This window comes from Babylonia areolata, chromosome 31 (assembly GCF_041734735.1).
Source record: "Babylonia areolata isolate BAREFJ2019XMU chromosome 31, ASM4173473v1, whole genome shotgun sequence".
NCBI classification, from domain to species: domain Eukaryota; kingdom Metazoa; phylum Mollusca; class Gastropoda; order Neogastropoda; family Buccinidae; genus Babylonia; species Babylonia areolata.
In genome coordinates, this window is record NC_134906.1 from 30,389,331 (window position 1) to 30,404,415 (window position 15,085).

Here is a 15,085-nt window from a genome sequence, read left to right on the forward strand (position 1 = left end):
TGAGTTCAGAACACGCTTTGTGTATTGGCCAGAATCGGAACAGACCACCAACAAATCACAGACAACACAAAATGAAACTGGTCTCCAAGGAAACGGCTGCAGCGTTGCTGTGAAAACACGAAGAAGCAAACTACAGAAAGGGTCAGAATGCACATTTTGCTGTGTTCCAAACCAGACTTTAAAACCTTTGTATAACTGCTTGAAAGATAGTACAGTCCGCGTTGTAACACGAAAAATAAAATAATAAAAATTACCATATCTCGTTTTGCATCGGCCAGGTGTGCACTGGTCAGCCCAACATGTGATACAAACACAGATAATGTGTAACAATTTATAGAACGAATAAACAAAATTGATTTATTTAACATCAACCCCAAACAAATCATGACAGAGATACAGACAGACAGACAGACTATACAAACTGAAGTATCTTTTTTGTCAACGCTGCCATGACGTCATGTTATGATGACGTATTCAGTTGAAAAGTTGACCTGTCTGGTAAGGTGTGTTTTATTTCAACACACACACACACATATACAGAGACACACATATGCATAGTACACACACACAAACACACAAACATACAGAGACACACATATGCATAGTACACACACACACACACACACACACGCATACATATACAAACATACATAGATTCATATATGTAGACAGAAAAGTAGATAGATCTAGAGACAGATAGATTTAGAGATCAGTATATAGATAGATCTATCTCTCTACAACAGGAAGAAAAACGACCCAGCACACAAGTCATTCACAACGACAGTTCATAACCGACAACATCACAGACACCACCCCACCACCCCACCACCAGATGACCAGAGCTGGTCAGACACAGACACTCAAGAAAGACACACTGTGATGGACGGTGCAGAGAGGGCGTCACCAGTTGTCTCCACTCTCCCCCTCTGCTCCTCACACACACACACTTACCATAACAACTAGCAACATACACATTGTTGTCACTGTCAGTGCACACCTGTCTAGGCCCCTCCACGTGCTCGTGCTGAAAGGTGTGGGTCACCTGGCCAGAACGGACAGACACCTGGTGCACCAGGTTTGTGCCACAGTCTGACACCAGGACGTGGTCACCAGAGTCAAACAGATACCAAGGTGACTCCAGTCCTGTCAGCCTGGTGCTGTCCGTGAGCGTGCGGACCACGTGACCCTGCCTGTTCAGCACGTGCACAGCAGCGGGCTCATTGCCGGATTCCTCACAACCTACAACGAGATGTCCGTCACTGTGCCCGGCTATTCCCTGATACTCTCTGACTGTCTGGACACGTGACCGCACTGTCACGGTGTCAGTCACTGCCATGAGGTAGATGACTGGTTTACCCGTCGTCATGGCCACCAGACCGTCAGACAGAACAGCCAGGGCCCATGGTTCTTCACCAACAGTGAGACAGGGGGACACAGTGTGGGGGGGCGCCACGCCCATCACCTTCACCTTCCTGTTGTTCCAGTCCGCCATGACCAGTCTGTTGTCCGGCAGACAGACAACGGCAGTGATGTAGGGTTTGTCTTCGTCGTCTGCTGTTCTGGGCGACGTCTGGAACACACACTGTGGTGCCGTCGTCATGACGTCAACAGGTGGGGTGAAGGTGGGGGTGGCAGGGTGGGTGGGTGGGGAGAGGGGTGATGATGTGGGGGTGGTGGAGGAGAGGGAGGGTGGGGGGAGGTGAGCTGCAGTGGGGGTGTGAATGGGGGAGGGGGTGGAAGACGTTCCCGTTGTGGTGGAGGTGGCGTCTGGACTGGTCTGTTGGTCTGCAACAGTCATCATCATTCATCATTCATGATCGTCGTCGCTGTCGTTATTGTACTCATCTTTATCGCCACGTTTTCATTGTCACATCGCCATCTCCACCTGTAAAAATGTCAGCAGCAGCACACGCCTTCAAAACTGTTGTCGTCATCGTCATCATTATCATCGTCGTCGTTGTCGTCGTTATCGACATCATCATAATTGTTGCTCATACCTCCTCATATATATCACACAGTGAACTTTCTTTATTCATTCATTTGATTTTGTGAAGTTTTCTTAAACACCCGCAATGAAGCTGAGAAAGATACACATGGTTTCACTTGACAGGGAATAGAAAAAATGTCAGTGACGTGTTTTGTTTCGTACAAAGCATTGTGACGTTTCTTGGTGTGTGGAGGAGGCAGGGGGTGGAGGGGTGTGGGGGGTGCACCACACTTGAACACGTTTTAAAACAAATGATTGGAAGTTGAAATTGTTTGTTTTGTTTTGTTTTTTTTCATTTAGTAATATGCTTAAATATTCCTTAAGTATTCATATTTAGGCAATGAAATCTAATGAAATCAAAACAAATCAAATCATATCATGTTGGCTGTAGCCAATTGCAGAAGTGCCATTTAAGGGCTGAATACCTGTCAGTTCGTAAAACCAGTGGTAGAGAAATGAAAATATGTTAAAAGGTGGATTGAAGTGTTGAAAGATCCAGTCCACTCACATCCCAATCATCCACGTGAAGCAGGCATGGCGTTAAGATGTTATTACAGAGTAAAAAGATCATGTCAATGTATGTCTATCCCAGAACAGGATCTTTTTCGAGCTGGCCATAAAATGTTTCTGTCTGATATCATTCTAGAGGAACAAATGGCTGATTGACTGAAAAAAAGTGCCATAGATCAGGAACCGTTTTCTCATGCCACGTTACTGTACACGGACCTCAAGCCAAGACTTCATTCCTATGTGGGACACCTCTGGCAGGAGGAATGGAATCTGCAGACTGACAACAAGATGTTTCAGATTCGTCCTGACCTCAAGGAATTCCTTCCCTCCGTTGTAGGAAACAGGAAAGGAAAATGTTCTCTGCAGGCTGCACACGGGTCATTCTTATCTGACATTCTTTTATTCTGAAAGGTGAAGAACCTCCATGGTGTGTGCCGTGCAACCAGCCTCTGAGTGTCAGACATCTGATCAACTGCTGGAATCTGCATGATATCAGACACACTTAGACAGGATTCAGTACTGTACATATAACCTACATTGTTAAATAATGATTAAAAAAAAATAGTGATAACAATATTGATAATGATAACAATATCATATATATCATTATTATTATCATCATTATTGTTGCCATGACACTTTGATATTATCATCATTATCGTTATTACTATTTTCATCATCATCATTACTGGAAGTATTATCAGTGTGATGTGTTGAAACAAGCAGCAAACATTGTTTTGTGGGATGTGTGTGGTGATTGTGGTACTTTGCATAATCCTGATAAGATCTTCAGATTAATATTCGTTTTCAACAAAGTCTCGTGAAAGTAGCAAGTGGGTCAGGAACTGTCACACACCTGGTGTTACCCCAGGGTAGCCATCACTCACCACAACCACATTCACTCTGAATGAGAGACCACACAAGAGTGCACTGTTTCAAACTGGTGATTATCATAGCAACAACAACAACAAAATGACAGTGGAAACAAGAGAACATGTTCTCCATTTGGGAGAAAAGGAATCATCACTCATCTGATCCAAGCGGTTGGTAGTGGTTGGATGGTAGACAGCAGACGTCAGTGTAGATGGGAGAGGTTGTCCAACAGGATGTGAGCCTACTGGTTCCAAGTGAATAAAGAGAATCCACAAAAAACACCTGTTAAAAAGGAAATCACAATGTAGTCTTCCCATTGGCAGCCTTCCTCGTACCTGCAAACATACCCAACACTTCCCTACTACTCCTATTTTTATGACTTAGTAATACGAGAATTTGTACCTCGTCATTTAGTGTACATCTAACTATATTATTGTTAACATGCCTCAACACACCTAAATAAAAGCTATGGTAGTTCTTTGGCAAAGTGTATCATTTTACAGTAACTGTGACACTATTATGTCTTCTAACCTTGAATGTAGACTTAATCTATTGAATAAACAATACCCATTGTTATGTTTTGTCAGCAGCAATGGCCATATCTTGAAGATCACTCATTTTTGTGATCTAACATAGATACTGAGATCATAAAGCCACAACAGTCCTCTTAATTATTGCTACAAGCGTGACATTGTCACTTTGTGTCCAATCACACCAAATCTCTTAGACGATATGTCAAGGCCAAAAGTCTTCATTCTACCAGCATCCAGTGTAACTTATGTTTGTAAATTTTCTGTATACCTACTATCCCCAATACTCCTCGTGACCCCGATACACTTGGTAGTAAAGATACGATAGCTGGGTGGTGCTGCTCAGTGGCGACACTGGTCGTTATGTGTCTGAGCGTGAGCAACAAGATGACATGTGAATTTCTCTCTGGAGATAATATATTGACTCGACTTGACACATTATATTGTATTATATCTATTATCCTCGGAAATAAAGAATTTGTCTTGCCTTGTCTTGTCTTGACAATAATGAGGATGATTAACTGAATTATGAACAACGAATGACGCTGAACTTGTTTATAATTGCCCTGACATAAGTGACCAGACCAGATCTAAATTACCACTGAAAGAATCTATTTCTGTGACTAATTTAGATTACAAAGTTCTAGCTAAATCTCTTGCATTCTGACTCTCCTCAGTTATACAAAATGTTATCTGTGAAGATCAAGTTTGTTTCCTCAAAGGCAGAAGCTCTAGTGTTAAAAACAAAAACATCAACGATGCAATAACAAAACCCAGACACATCAGAGCGTTATCAGTCTCTGCCTATAGCCTGAGCTGACTGCAGTCAGATTTTGGCAACATAAGTTTGATGTAGCAATCAACAAAAATCACTGGGCATTAGCAAGTGAGTACACTTCAGAAACTAGATTACGAGTACTTCAGTGTAAGATATTGCATCATGTCTATCCAGCTAACATTCTTCTGAATAAAATAGGCTTATCAAGCAGCCCAAAATGTAAATACTGTATTGTCACTGATTATGTGGAACATTTTTTACTTTCTCTGTGATAAAATATCCACTATTTGGAGAAGTGTAGAAGATCAGATGTCCGACAAATTTGGAATTTCTGTATAATCATTTCAGTAACAGAACCTCTGTTAGGAATCGTGGATTCCAAATAACTACCACATGCTGTATTTAAGTATTATAACAACTTGATCTTTATAGCTAAAATGTGTATAGGTATTTTCAAATACGGAACGCCGATTGATGCGAGGGCATTTTTTATCACATAGAAGTACTTTATTCATTTTACTAAGATTATACACAAACATGCCATACTACTTTGGTCTCCACACACACGCGCGCACACACATACATTCACGCACTCACGCACATCCACGATCACTTGGGCATACGCACGTGCGCACGCACTGGAACACGCACTGACACAAACTGAGAGACAAAGAGAAAGTGTGGCACACATAACAATCTACACTGGAGCAAGACCCCCATTCATGTGTGAGCACTGATCAACAAACAAACAAAATTAAAACAATACAAAAAATATAATAACAAGTGCAAAGCAATTGTCCATGATTAAGGTAACATACAGACAGAGAATTGTACACAAGTGTGTGTGTGTGTGTGTGTGTGAGAGAGAGAGAGAGAGAGAGAGAGAGAGAGAGCTGAAATTGTTTCTTCTTTTTTTTTGACCTATTAAAAGAAGAAAATCACTGAAAGAATCTAAAGCATATGAATCACTCAGATCTGGTTTTATTTTATTTTATTTATTTATTTTTTAATTAATAAATAAAATAAATAAATAAATAAAAAGAATCATACATTTTCTTCTTACCCAAAGGTTCGTGAAAAATACCCTGGTCAGGTCGTCAGTCCAGACAAGGCCCTACCAGAACTTGTTCCCTGCTCGTCTGGCTCAGGTTGACCCGGACTTCTCTCCTGGCATCCCTCCGACCTCAGCACTTGTCTCTTCTGTAGGACTTGCTTCCACTGGACGAGGTCACGACGCCATACCGCGAATGCAGAGCAAGTTGAATCACTGCACGCTCTCTAGAATGACACACTTGCGTAAGAAGTACGGTTCGGTTTTTGTTTTGTTTTTGTTTTCTTTTTCTTTCTCTTCCCATGCATCAGTGTGCGTCAACAGTTGAATGCCAGAACGGCAGGCTGCCTCAGGACGGTTTGGTTGAGATTTAAGTATTTTCATTGGTCGTTGCTATGGTGACAATGGAAGTGTTATTTAGTGAAATTTTGTATGTGTTACAACACAAAATGATACATTTATCATACAGCCGGATAAAGTGTTCATCCTGTCATTAGAGACCTCCACTTGGTCTCCTAGACAAACCTTCTTAGCTCTGCCATTATAACAATAAACAAGTCTGTGACGTCATATCATTCAATTAAGTATCATATAATTCACAGATATGTCAACACCCAGCTTTTATTTATTCCAAATATGAATGAAATTCCCCCAGACAGTGGAACAATTGTAAGAAGTACTTCAACTGAATCTGTCCTACAAGTGAAAAATGATATTCACACTGTAGTTGCCATCATCATCATCATTATCATTATCAACGTTGTCATCACACTGATCATCATTATGATCAATAAAGACAAAGACGTACTCACTGTAATTATTATCACCCTCAAAATCATCAGCCTCATTACCATCATCATCATCATGCAAAATGTCCATCCTCCAGTTGTCCTAATACCTTCCATCGTCTCCCCCTCATGCCTGACCACCCCTCCTCTCTCTCCTCTCTCCATCCCCCACCCCCACCCCTGTTCCCATGACCCATTCCCTCAGTCACTGACCTGCCGAGTGCAACAGCCGACTCAGCTGACTTCTGATCGCCTCCACTTCGTTCAGCTTGGGGCAGTGGTGACACTGTCTGACGTCACGCACACGTCTTTCCAGAGGCTCTGTCCTCACGTCCACGGTGACGTCAGGGCTTGTGAGCGTAACGGTGGAGCTGTTAGGATCAGACGACTGGCTGACGCTGAAACGAGGCAGCTGATGCTGGTAGTTATCTAGCACATGTTGTTGTGCTTGGACCCTGTTGAGGAGCTGCTGTCCCAGAGTCACTACGTCCTGCAGTGTGGTGGAGACCTTCTGCTGTTCATCAGACGCCTGCTTTAAGAGGGGAACCTCCTTCTTTACCCAGGCCTTCCACTCCTTCACTCCTCTGGACTTTCCATGTGGCGTGGCAGCTGACTGAGAGTCACCATCGTTACGGATACTTTCCAGGGAGGCTGTTGACAGGAGAGATGATGACCTGGGTCTGGGTGAAGAACGGGACCCTGAGGGAGCGTTGTGCATGGCCTGTGGCAACATGTGCAGAACATGGTCTTTAGTAGCACCCATCTTACGATGAATAGATGTACAGGAGTCACAGTAGTATTCCTGACAGTCCCAGCAGACATAGGAGGCATTGTTGTTTGTGCAATTTAGGCAGTGGATGTCGGTTTCCTTCTCTAATTCCCGGTACACCAGCTGCTGAAACACAGGGTCTGTGCCTAACCTCTGTACAAGCTGGCTGAAGGTCAGGGCCTGGTCCCTGGGGACGTCCAGTTGTTTTCCACATTGCCGACATCCAGCCTTTGGGCCCAGTGGGTGCAGTGCTTTGTGGAGACATTTCCTGCAGCTGATGTGACCACAGGTCCGGATGACTGCACCCAGACACAGTGACCCACACTGGGGACAGTCTGTGAGTGACGTCACAGGTCCTGTGGGCTGTGGGCTTGGGGGTCGCCCTCCTGTTGCCATGGTAACCAGAGGAATCTGAGAGATAGAGAGAGAAAGGCAGAGAGAGAATTACTGCATGTTACATGAACTGCAGATGTCAAGATATTTCCACAGACAATGACAAGTGATCAATCTATGACCTACCACTTTTACACCTGAATACTGACCACAATTTGACCACATCAGTAACTCTGTTCCCTGGTAGTGAGTTCACACAGAACACATCTCCAGTTAATGACCATAGTGTAATCAGGACACCACTAGCTTCTACAGACGGGATAGAGGTATCCATATAATTGTTGTTGAACAATGTAATTTCTTCATTCACGTTTCTTCCGCCGTTGTTTCTGTGTGAACATGTGAGATAAGGAGTACCTGGACAGACTTGGAACTTCCTTTTGTGAGGATGTTTCTGGGTTTACTTTTTTCCATTACCTCTTGTTTACCTGTCTGCAAGTGGATCAGAAGCTCAAAACAGCAGTCGCTTGAAGGTCAGTGTCTTTTCCGTGCAAGCAGCAGCAATACTTGTGCATCACATCAACACATTTTCGGTGTTTATTTTTACATTGACTGGCTCTGTTACTTATCAGGTACCCAAGACAACAGAGTTTTGATCATCTCATCCCCAACCATGATTTTTGACTCACTTGTGTAAACAAAGTGAGTCTATGTTTTAACCTGGTGTTCAGTTGTCTCATATTCTTCGCGAATGCAAACGATGCCATTTTGTTTCAAGTTGTTGACCTGCTCGTTCAATCCTATACTCAATTGACAATACACGATAACATGTGATAGAAAGTTGGAGAAGGAGACTGTTAAATATTTATTCAGGGAAAGATTTGTGCACGCCTCATCACTTACTGGATTATGCCCCAAACTGCCATAAAAATATCCAAAGAATCTGTCAGAATTCACAGTTTAAAATAATAAACCATGAGAGTTAATACCCTTGAATTGATGAAACGTAAAAATTTCCAGTCTTGACTTTTCTCAAACCGAAGTCCTTTTCAATTCAAACGACGTTTAGAAGTACTTGTACTTGGCTCTACATGTTATTAGTTTAACAAAATACTCAATTTTCATATCAACTTTAAAACTATAAAACTAGAATGAACATAAAAGAGAAATTGAATCGACCGTGTCAACCGGATGTAACTAAACTTGTACATCTATCTAGATCCAGAGAAAACGGCTAAATGTTGCAGTGTGATTGCAGCGATAGCTACGTCTCCTTTACCGCGGACTTAAAAAGAATTTTTAATCGCCCTTAAAGATTTTTTGAACGCCCATGATACACCAGAATAATATGATTTAAACAGCGTTCTCGCTGCGAATACCGCAATCGATTTATCGCCCTTTAAAAAAGTATGTTTTAAATGTTATATTTTTGTATGTCAGCTAAGGAGCCCCGATAGTGTAATGGGTAAGACAGTTTCTTCTCACCCGAACACGCGGGGTTCGAATCTGTCGTTAGGACTTTTTTTTCTTTCTTTTTTTCTTTTTTCTTTTTTTTTTAACCCGAAGTTTCATAATAACAAACACAGAACACATTTTAACGATTAGATTTTAAAAAAGTGTATCACAAGTGAGTCTTGAAGGCCTTGCCTCTCTTGTTTTTTCTTTCTTTTTTTGCGTCACAGGAATATAATGGCTGAAATTAACTATGAACTGTTACAGTGACACTGGCTATACTTTTTCCGGTATTTTGCTGTCTAGTTATGAATTGTATTTACACGCATTTAGTATAATGATTGCTTGACCATTGCTTCAGAATTTAGAGACAGATACACATATACTGTCATCAAATTTAAACCAGTACACACACTCAAGGACAGACTGACAATGAGAACATGACTTTCAGTTTACTGGTAACAAGTTTGGATAACATGAAAAGCAGTATAAAGACATTAGCTGTTAGCTCTGACCTCATAACCCAAATGCTAAATACGACAAATATGACAACTAAATGCTAAATACTACCGAAATCTAGAAATGAAAATCAAATTACATGTGACCACAGCCAAAGTCCACGTCCCTGTCCTCACACTATCTGTCAACAATGAAGTTAACACAAGACAGTGTCTGCTACAGACCACAACCACTCACTAAACATTCAGCCCTCACACTATCACCCATAAAGTTATCTACCACAGGGAGTGTGTCACTCACCACAATCAAACACCAAACTCACTTTGCTCACGCGATGTGTAGATACCTAAACGTAAACTCCAGTATGCACGTCCGACTCTGCCTGATATCGATGACTGAATACAGGAACATCAGGACCCCAGGCCCTATCCATTTATTGACGGCTGCAAAGTGTGACGTCAGTCTTGACAACCCCAGCCCTGTCTGTTCATTGGCGGTTGCTATCTGTGACGTCAGTCCACCCCACCACAGCCATGCAGGGTATTCAGTGTCACCTTCAATGCTCCCGCCTGCTGTCACCGCCCCCCTCGTCCACGGGGCCCTCTCCCTGCAACCTCCACATCCCCTCTCCCCCCGCCCTCCACTGCCCCCCCCCCCCTCAACTGCCCCCCCCCCCCTCAACTGCCCCTCTCCCCCCATGCCCTCCCCCCACCCTCCACTGCCCTCCCCCCTCCACTGCCCCTCTCCCTCCACCTCCACTGCCCCTCCCCCCCTCAACTGCCCCTCCCCCCCCCTCAACTGCCCCTCTCCCTCCCCCCTCACTGCCCTCCCCCCCCCACTGCCCCTCTCCTCCCCTCAACTGCCCTCCCCCGCCCTCCACTGCCCCCCCCTCAACTGCCCTCTCCCCCCCCTCAACTGCCTCCCCCTCAACTGCCCCTCCCCTCAACTGCCCCTCCCCCCACCCTCAACTGCCCCACCCCCCCTCAACTGCCCCTCCCCCCACCCTCAACTGCCCCTCCCCCCTCAACTGCCCCTCTCCCTCCCTCCACTGCCCCTCTCCCTCCCTCCTCCAGTGCCCCTCTCCCTCCACTGCCTGTCTGCACTCTCTCTATCTGTCTGTCTGTCTTTCCATTGTTTTCTTTCTGTCTGCATGTCTGTCTGTTAATCCATCTGTTTCCGTCATTCTCGTGCATGTGTAGGTATTTGGTGTAAAAGTAATTACACACATACATGTGTGTGCATGAATGTGCAGTTAATGCATGCGTGCATGTATGTGTATGTGAGTGTGCGCATTTAATTCTATGTGTGTGCATGAATGTGTCTGTCAGTGTATGCATGTGCACATGTGCACGTGCATGTTTATGTATTCGTTTATGTTTGTGTCTGTGGCTGGCAATCTTGCCACCAGTGAGGGCTGTGGATCAAGGTACAGGGACTTGACACAGGGCCAGGCTGACAGGGTGATATTAAACCTTACCTGTCCTCCACTCCACACCTGTACAGACAACGAACTTGGGCTGTGCGCTTTTCTGGCTGTACTGTCACTATAGTACATGTCAGGTGATTGGCTGCACTTTTCGTGGCACACCTGTGTGTGTGTGTGTGTGTGTGTGTGTGTGTGTGTGTGTGTGTGTGTGTCTATGTGTGATTATGTGTCTGTGATTGTGTGTGTGTGTGTGTGTGTGTGTGTGTGTGTGTGTGTGTCTATGTGTGATTATGTGTCTGTGATTGTGTGTGTGTGTGTGTGTGTGTGTGTGTGTGTGTGTGTCTATGTGTTATTATGTGTCTGTGATTGTGTGTGTGTGTGTGTGTGTCTATGTGTGATTATGTGTCTGTGATTGTGTGTGTGTGTGTGTGTGTGTGTGTGTGTGTGTGTGTGTGTGTGTGTGAGATTATGTGTCTCTGATTATGTGTGTGTGTGTGTGTGTGTGTGTGTGTGTGTGTGTGTGTGTCTATGTGTGATTATGTGTCTGTGATTGTGTGTGTGTGTGTGTGTGTGTGTGTGTGTGTGTGTGTGTGTGTGATTATGTGTCTCTGATTATGTGTGTGTGTGTGTGTGTGTGTGTGTGTGTCTATGTGTGATTATGTATCTGTGATTGTGTGTGTGTGTGTGTGTGTGTGTGTGTGTGTGTGTGTGTGTGTGTGTGTGTGTGTGTGATTATGTGTCTGTGATTGTGTGTGTGTGTGTGTGTGTGTGTGTGTGTGTGTGTGTGGAGAGAGAGAGAGAGAGAGGAAGAGAGAGAGAATGACAGAAGAGAGAGAGAGAGAGAGAGAGAGAGAGAGAATGACAGAGAGAGACAGTCAGAGGGGTGGAGGGGCACTGCCCCATGCTCCAGTTATCAGACAAACGGCTTTCCCCTGCCATTGCCCAGCACTGTGAGTGTAGACTGTAGCTGTGATCCCCTCATCCCCACACCAAGTGAGTGTAGACTGTAGCTGTGATCCCCTCATCCCCACACCAAGTGAGTGTAGACTGTAGCTGTGATCCCCTCATCCCCACACCAAGTGAGTGTAGACTGTAGCTGTGATCCCTCATCCCCACACCAAGTGAGTGTAGACTGTAGCTGTGATCCCCTCATCCCCACACCAAGTGAGTGTAGACTGTAGCTGTGATCCCCTCATCCCCACACCAAGTGAGTGTAGACTGTAGCTGTGATCCCCTCATCCCCACACCAAGTGAGTGTAGACTGTAGCTGTGATCCCTCATCCCCACACCAAGTGAGTGTAGACTGTAGCTGTGATCCCCTCATCCCCACACCAAGTGAGTGTAGACTGTAGCTGTGATCCCCTCATCCCCACACCAAGTGAGTGTAGACTGTAGCTGTGATCCCCTCATCCCCACACCAAGTGAGTGTAGACTGTAGCTGTGATCCCCTCATCCCCACACCAAGTGAGTGTAGACTGTAGCTGTGATCCCCTCATCCCCACACCAAGTGAGTGTAGACTGTAGCTGTGATCCCTCATCCCACACAGGTAGACTGTAGGGTGATCCCCACACCAAGTGAGTGTAGACTGTAGCTGTGATCCCCTCATCCCCACACCAAGTGAGTGTAGACTGTAGCTGTGATCACCTCATCCCCACACCAAGTGAGTGTAGACTGTGTGTGTATGTGTGTATGTGCGTGTCTGTGTGTGTGTGTGTGTGTGTGTGTGTTGTGTGTGTGTGTGTGTCTGTTTCCGTGTCTGTGTCTGTGTGTCTCTGTGTGTGTTTTTGTGTATGCTTTGTTGATATTGTCTCTTTGTGTGTCTTTGAGACAGAGGGAGAGAGAGAGAGAGAGAGAGAGAGAGAGGGGGGGGGAGGGAGAAAGTAAGAATGTGTGTGTGTGTGTGTGTGTTTCTGCACGTATGACAGTGACAAAAATAAACACACTAAAATGTAGGGCAGAAAATCACATGATCAGACAATAAAATGATGATAAAGAGAGTAAGAATAAAAAATAAAAATCACAAGAAGAGTGACTCCATTCCTACCACAATAATCTTCTCTCCTCCACTAAACACACACACACACACACACACACACACACACACACACACACACACACGCACGCACGCACGCACGCACGCACGCACGCACGCACGCACGCACACACACACACACACAAACACACACACGCACACACAAATAATCTCTCTCTCTCTCTCTCTCTCTCTCTCTCTCTCTCTCTCTCTCTCTCTCTCTCTCTCTCTCTCTCTCTCTCTCTCTCTCCTTTCACACACACACTCACACACACACATGCACACACACGCGCGCGCGCGCGCGAGCACATAATGAGAACACACACACACATACATACATACGCATACACATACACTTGTATGTACACAGACGCAGATACATGCAAACACACATAGACAAACACGTTGATATGCACAAGAATGCTTGCACACACCTCTCTCTCTCTCCCCTCTCTCTGTCTCTCTTTGTCTCTCTCTGTCTCTCTCTTTCTCTGTCTCTCTCTCTTCCACACACACACACACACACACACACACACAGACACACACACACACACACACACACACACACACACACACATTGCCACTTTACCTTAAAAGAAGAGTGAGGAAAGGAAAGTCTCTGCTGGTTGGTTTCCCTTTCAATGTATCAACCAATCGGCAGAACTGTCCTGTCGCCAAGTAAAGCTGATCTTCACAACAGGGGAAGGAGTGGGGGGGAGAAGGGGGAAGGGGAGTGTTAACTTCACAACAGGGGAAGGAGGGGGGAGAAAGGGAAGGGGGGTGTTTAACTTCACAACAGGGGAAGGAGGGGGGGAGGGGGGGGAGAAAGGGGGAAGGGGAGTGTTAACTTCACAACAGGGGAAGGAGGGGGGAGAAAGGGGAAGGGGGGGTGTTAACTTCAGCAACAGGGGAAGGAGGGGGGAGAATGGGGAAGGGGGGGTGTTAACTTCACAAGGGGGGAGGTAGAAGGGGAAGGAGGGGGGAGGAAAGGGGAGGGGGGGTACTCAGGGATGAGGGGGAGAAAGGGGAAGGGGGGTGTTAACCTTCACAACAGGGGAGGAGGGGGGGAGAAAGGGGGAAGGGGGGTGTTAACTTCACAACAGGGGGTTGGAAGGGGGGGGAGAAAGGGGAAGGGGGGTGTTAACTTCACAACAGGTGAAGGAGGGGGGAGAAAGGGGAAGGGATGTTAACTTCACAACAGGGAAGGAGGGGGGAGAAAGGGGAAGGGGATGTTAACTTCACAACAGGGAAGGAGGGGGAGAAAGGGGAAGGGGAGTGTTAACTTCACAACAGGGGAAGGAGGGGGAGAAAGGGGAAGGGGGGTGTTTAACTTCACAACAGGGAAGAGGGGGGAGAAAGGGGAAGGGAGGTGTTAACTTCACAACAGGGAAGGAGGGGGGAGAAAGGGGAGGGGGGGTGTTAACTTCACAACAGGGAAGGAGGGGGGAGAAAGGGAAGGGAATGTTAACTTCACAACAGGGGAAGGAGGGGGAGAAAGGGGAAGGGATGTTTAACTCACAACAGGGGAAGGAGGGGGGAGAAAGGGAAGGGAGTGTTAACTAACTTCACAACAGGGAAGGAGGGGAGAAAAGGGGAAGGGGGGTGTTAACTTCACAACAGGGGAAGGAGGGGGGGAGGGGAGTAAGGGGAAGGAGGGGGAGAAAGGGGAAGGGGGTGTTAACTTCACACCACCCCCTCCCTCCCTGCACCTGTGGTCGATTTTTTTAACAACAAAGAATGATTCAGACTCACCTGATTTGCTCTTCTTCTTTGGCAGTTTCTTTCGTTATGGACAGACACATTTATAGGCAGACAGACAGACAGACAGACTTTAGACAAACAGACAGACAGACAGATTTATAGAGCAGACAGACAGACAGACACATTTATAGGCAGACAGACAGACAGACACATTTAGACAGACAGACAGACGATTATAGGCAGACAGACAGATTTTAGACAGACAGACAGATTTATAGACAGACAGACAGATAGACAGACAGATATATAGGCACAGACAGATTTTAGACAGAGACAGACAGACAGATTTATTGGCAGACAGACAGACAGACAGATTTTAGACAGACAGACAGACA

General features: G+C 45.4%; 1 protein-coding gene across 2 annotated transcripts; it reads right to left on the minus strand.

The window, feature by feature from the left end:
- On the minus strand, window positions 1-9,973 carry LOC143276288 (uncharacterized). Of its 2 annotated transcripts, none has more exons than XM_076580791.1 (3): window positions 9,853-9,973; window positions 6,731-7,697; window positions 1-1,785 (listed from the first exon to the last, which is right to left on the minus strand). In XM_076580791.1, the coding sequence occupies exons 2-3, from the start codon at window positions 7,680-7,682 to the stop codon at window positions 773-775; spliced, it is 1,965 nt and encodes a 654-aa protein (XP_076436906.1). In that variant the 5' UTR covers window positions 7,683-7,697; window positions 9,853-9,973; the 3' UTR covers window positions 1-772. The 2 variants fall into 2 exon arrangements, with proteins under 2 accessions (XP_076436906.1, XP_076436907.1); XM_076580792.1 differs by having other exon boundaries at window positions 9,831-9,912.
- Window positions 9,974-15,085: the final 5,112 nt, after the last annotated feature.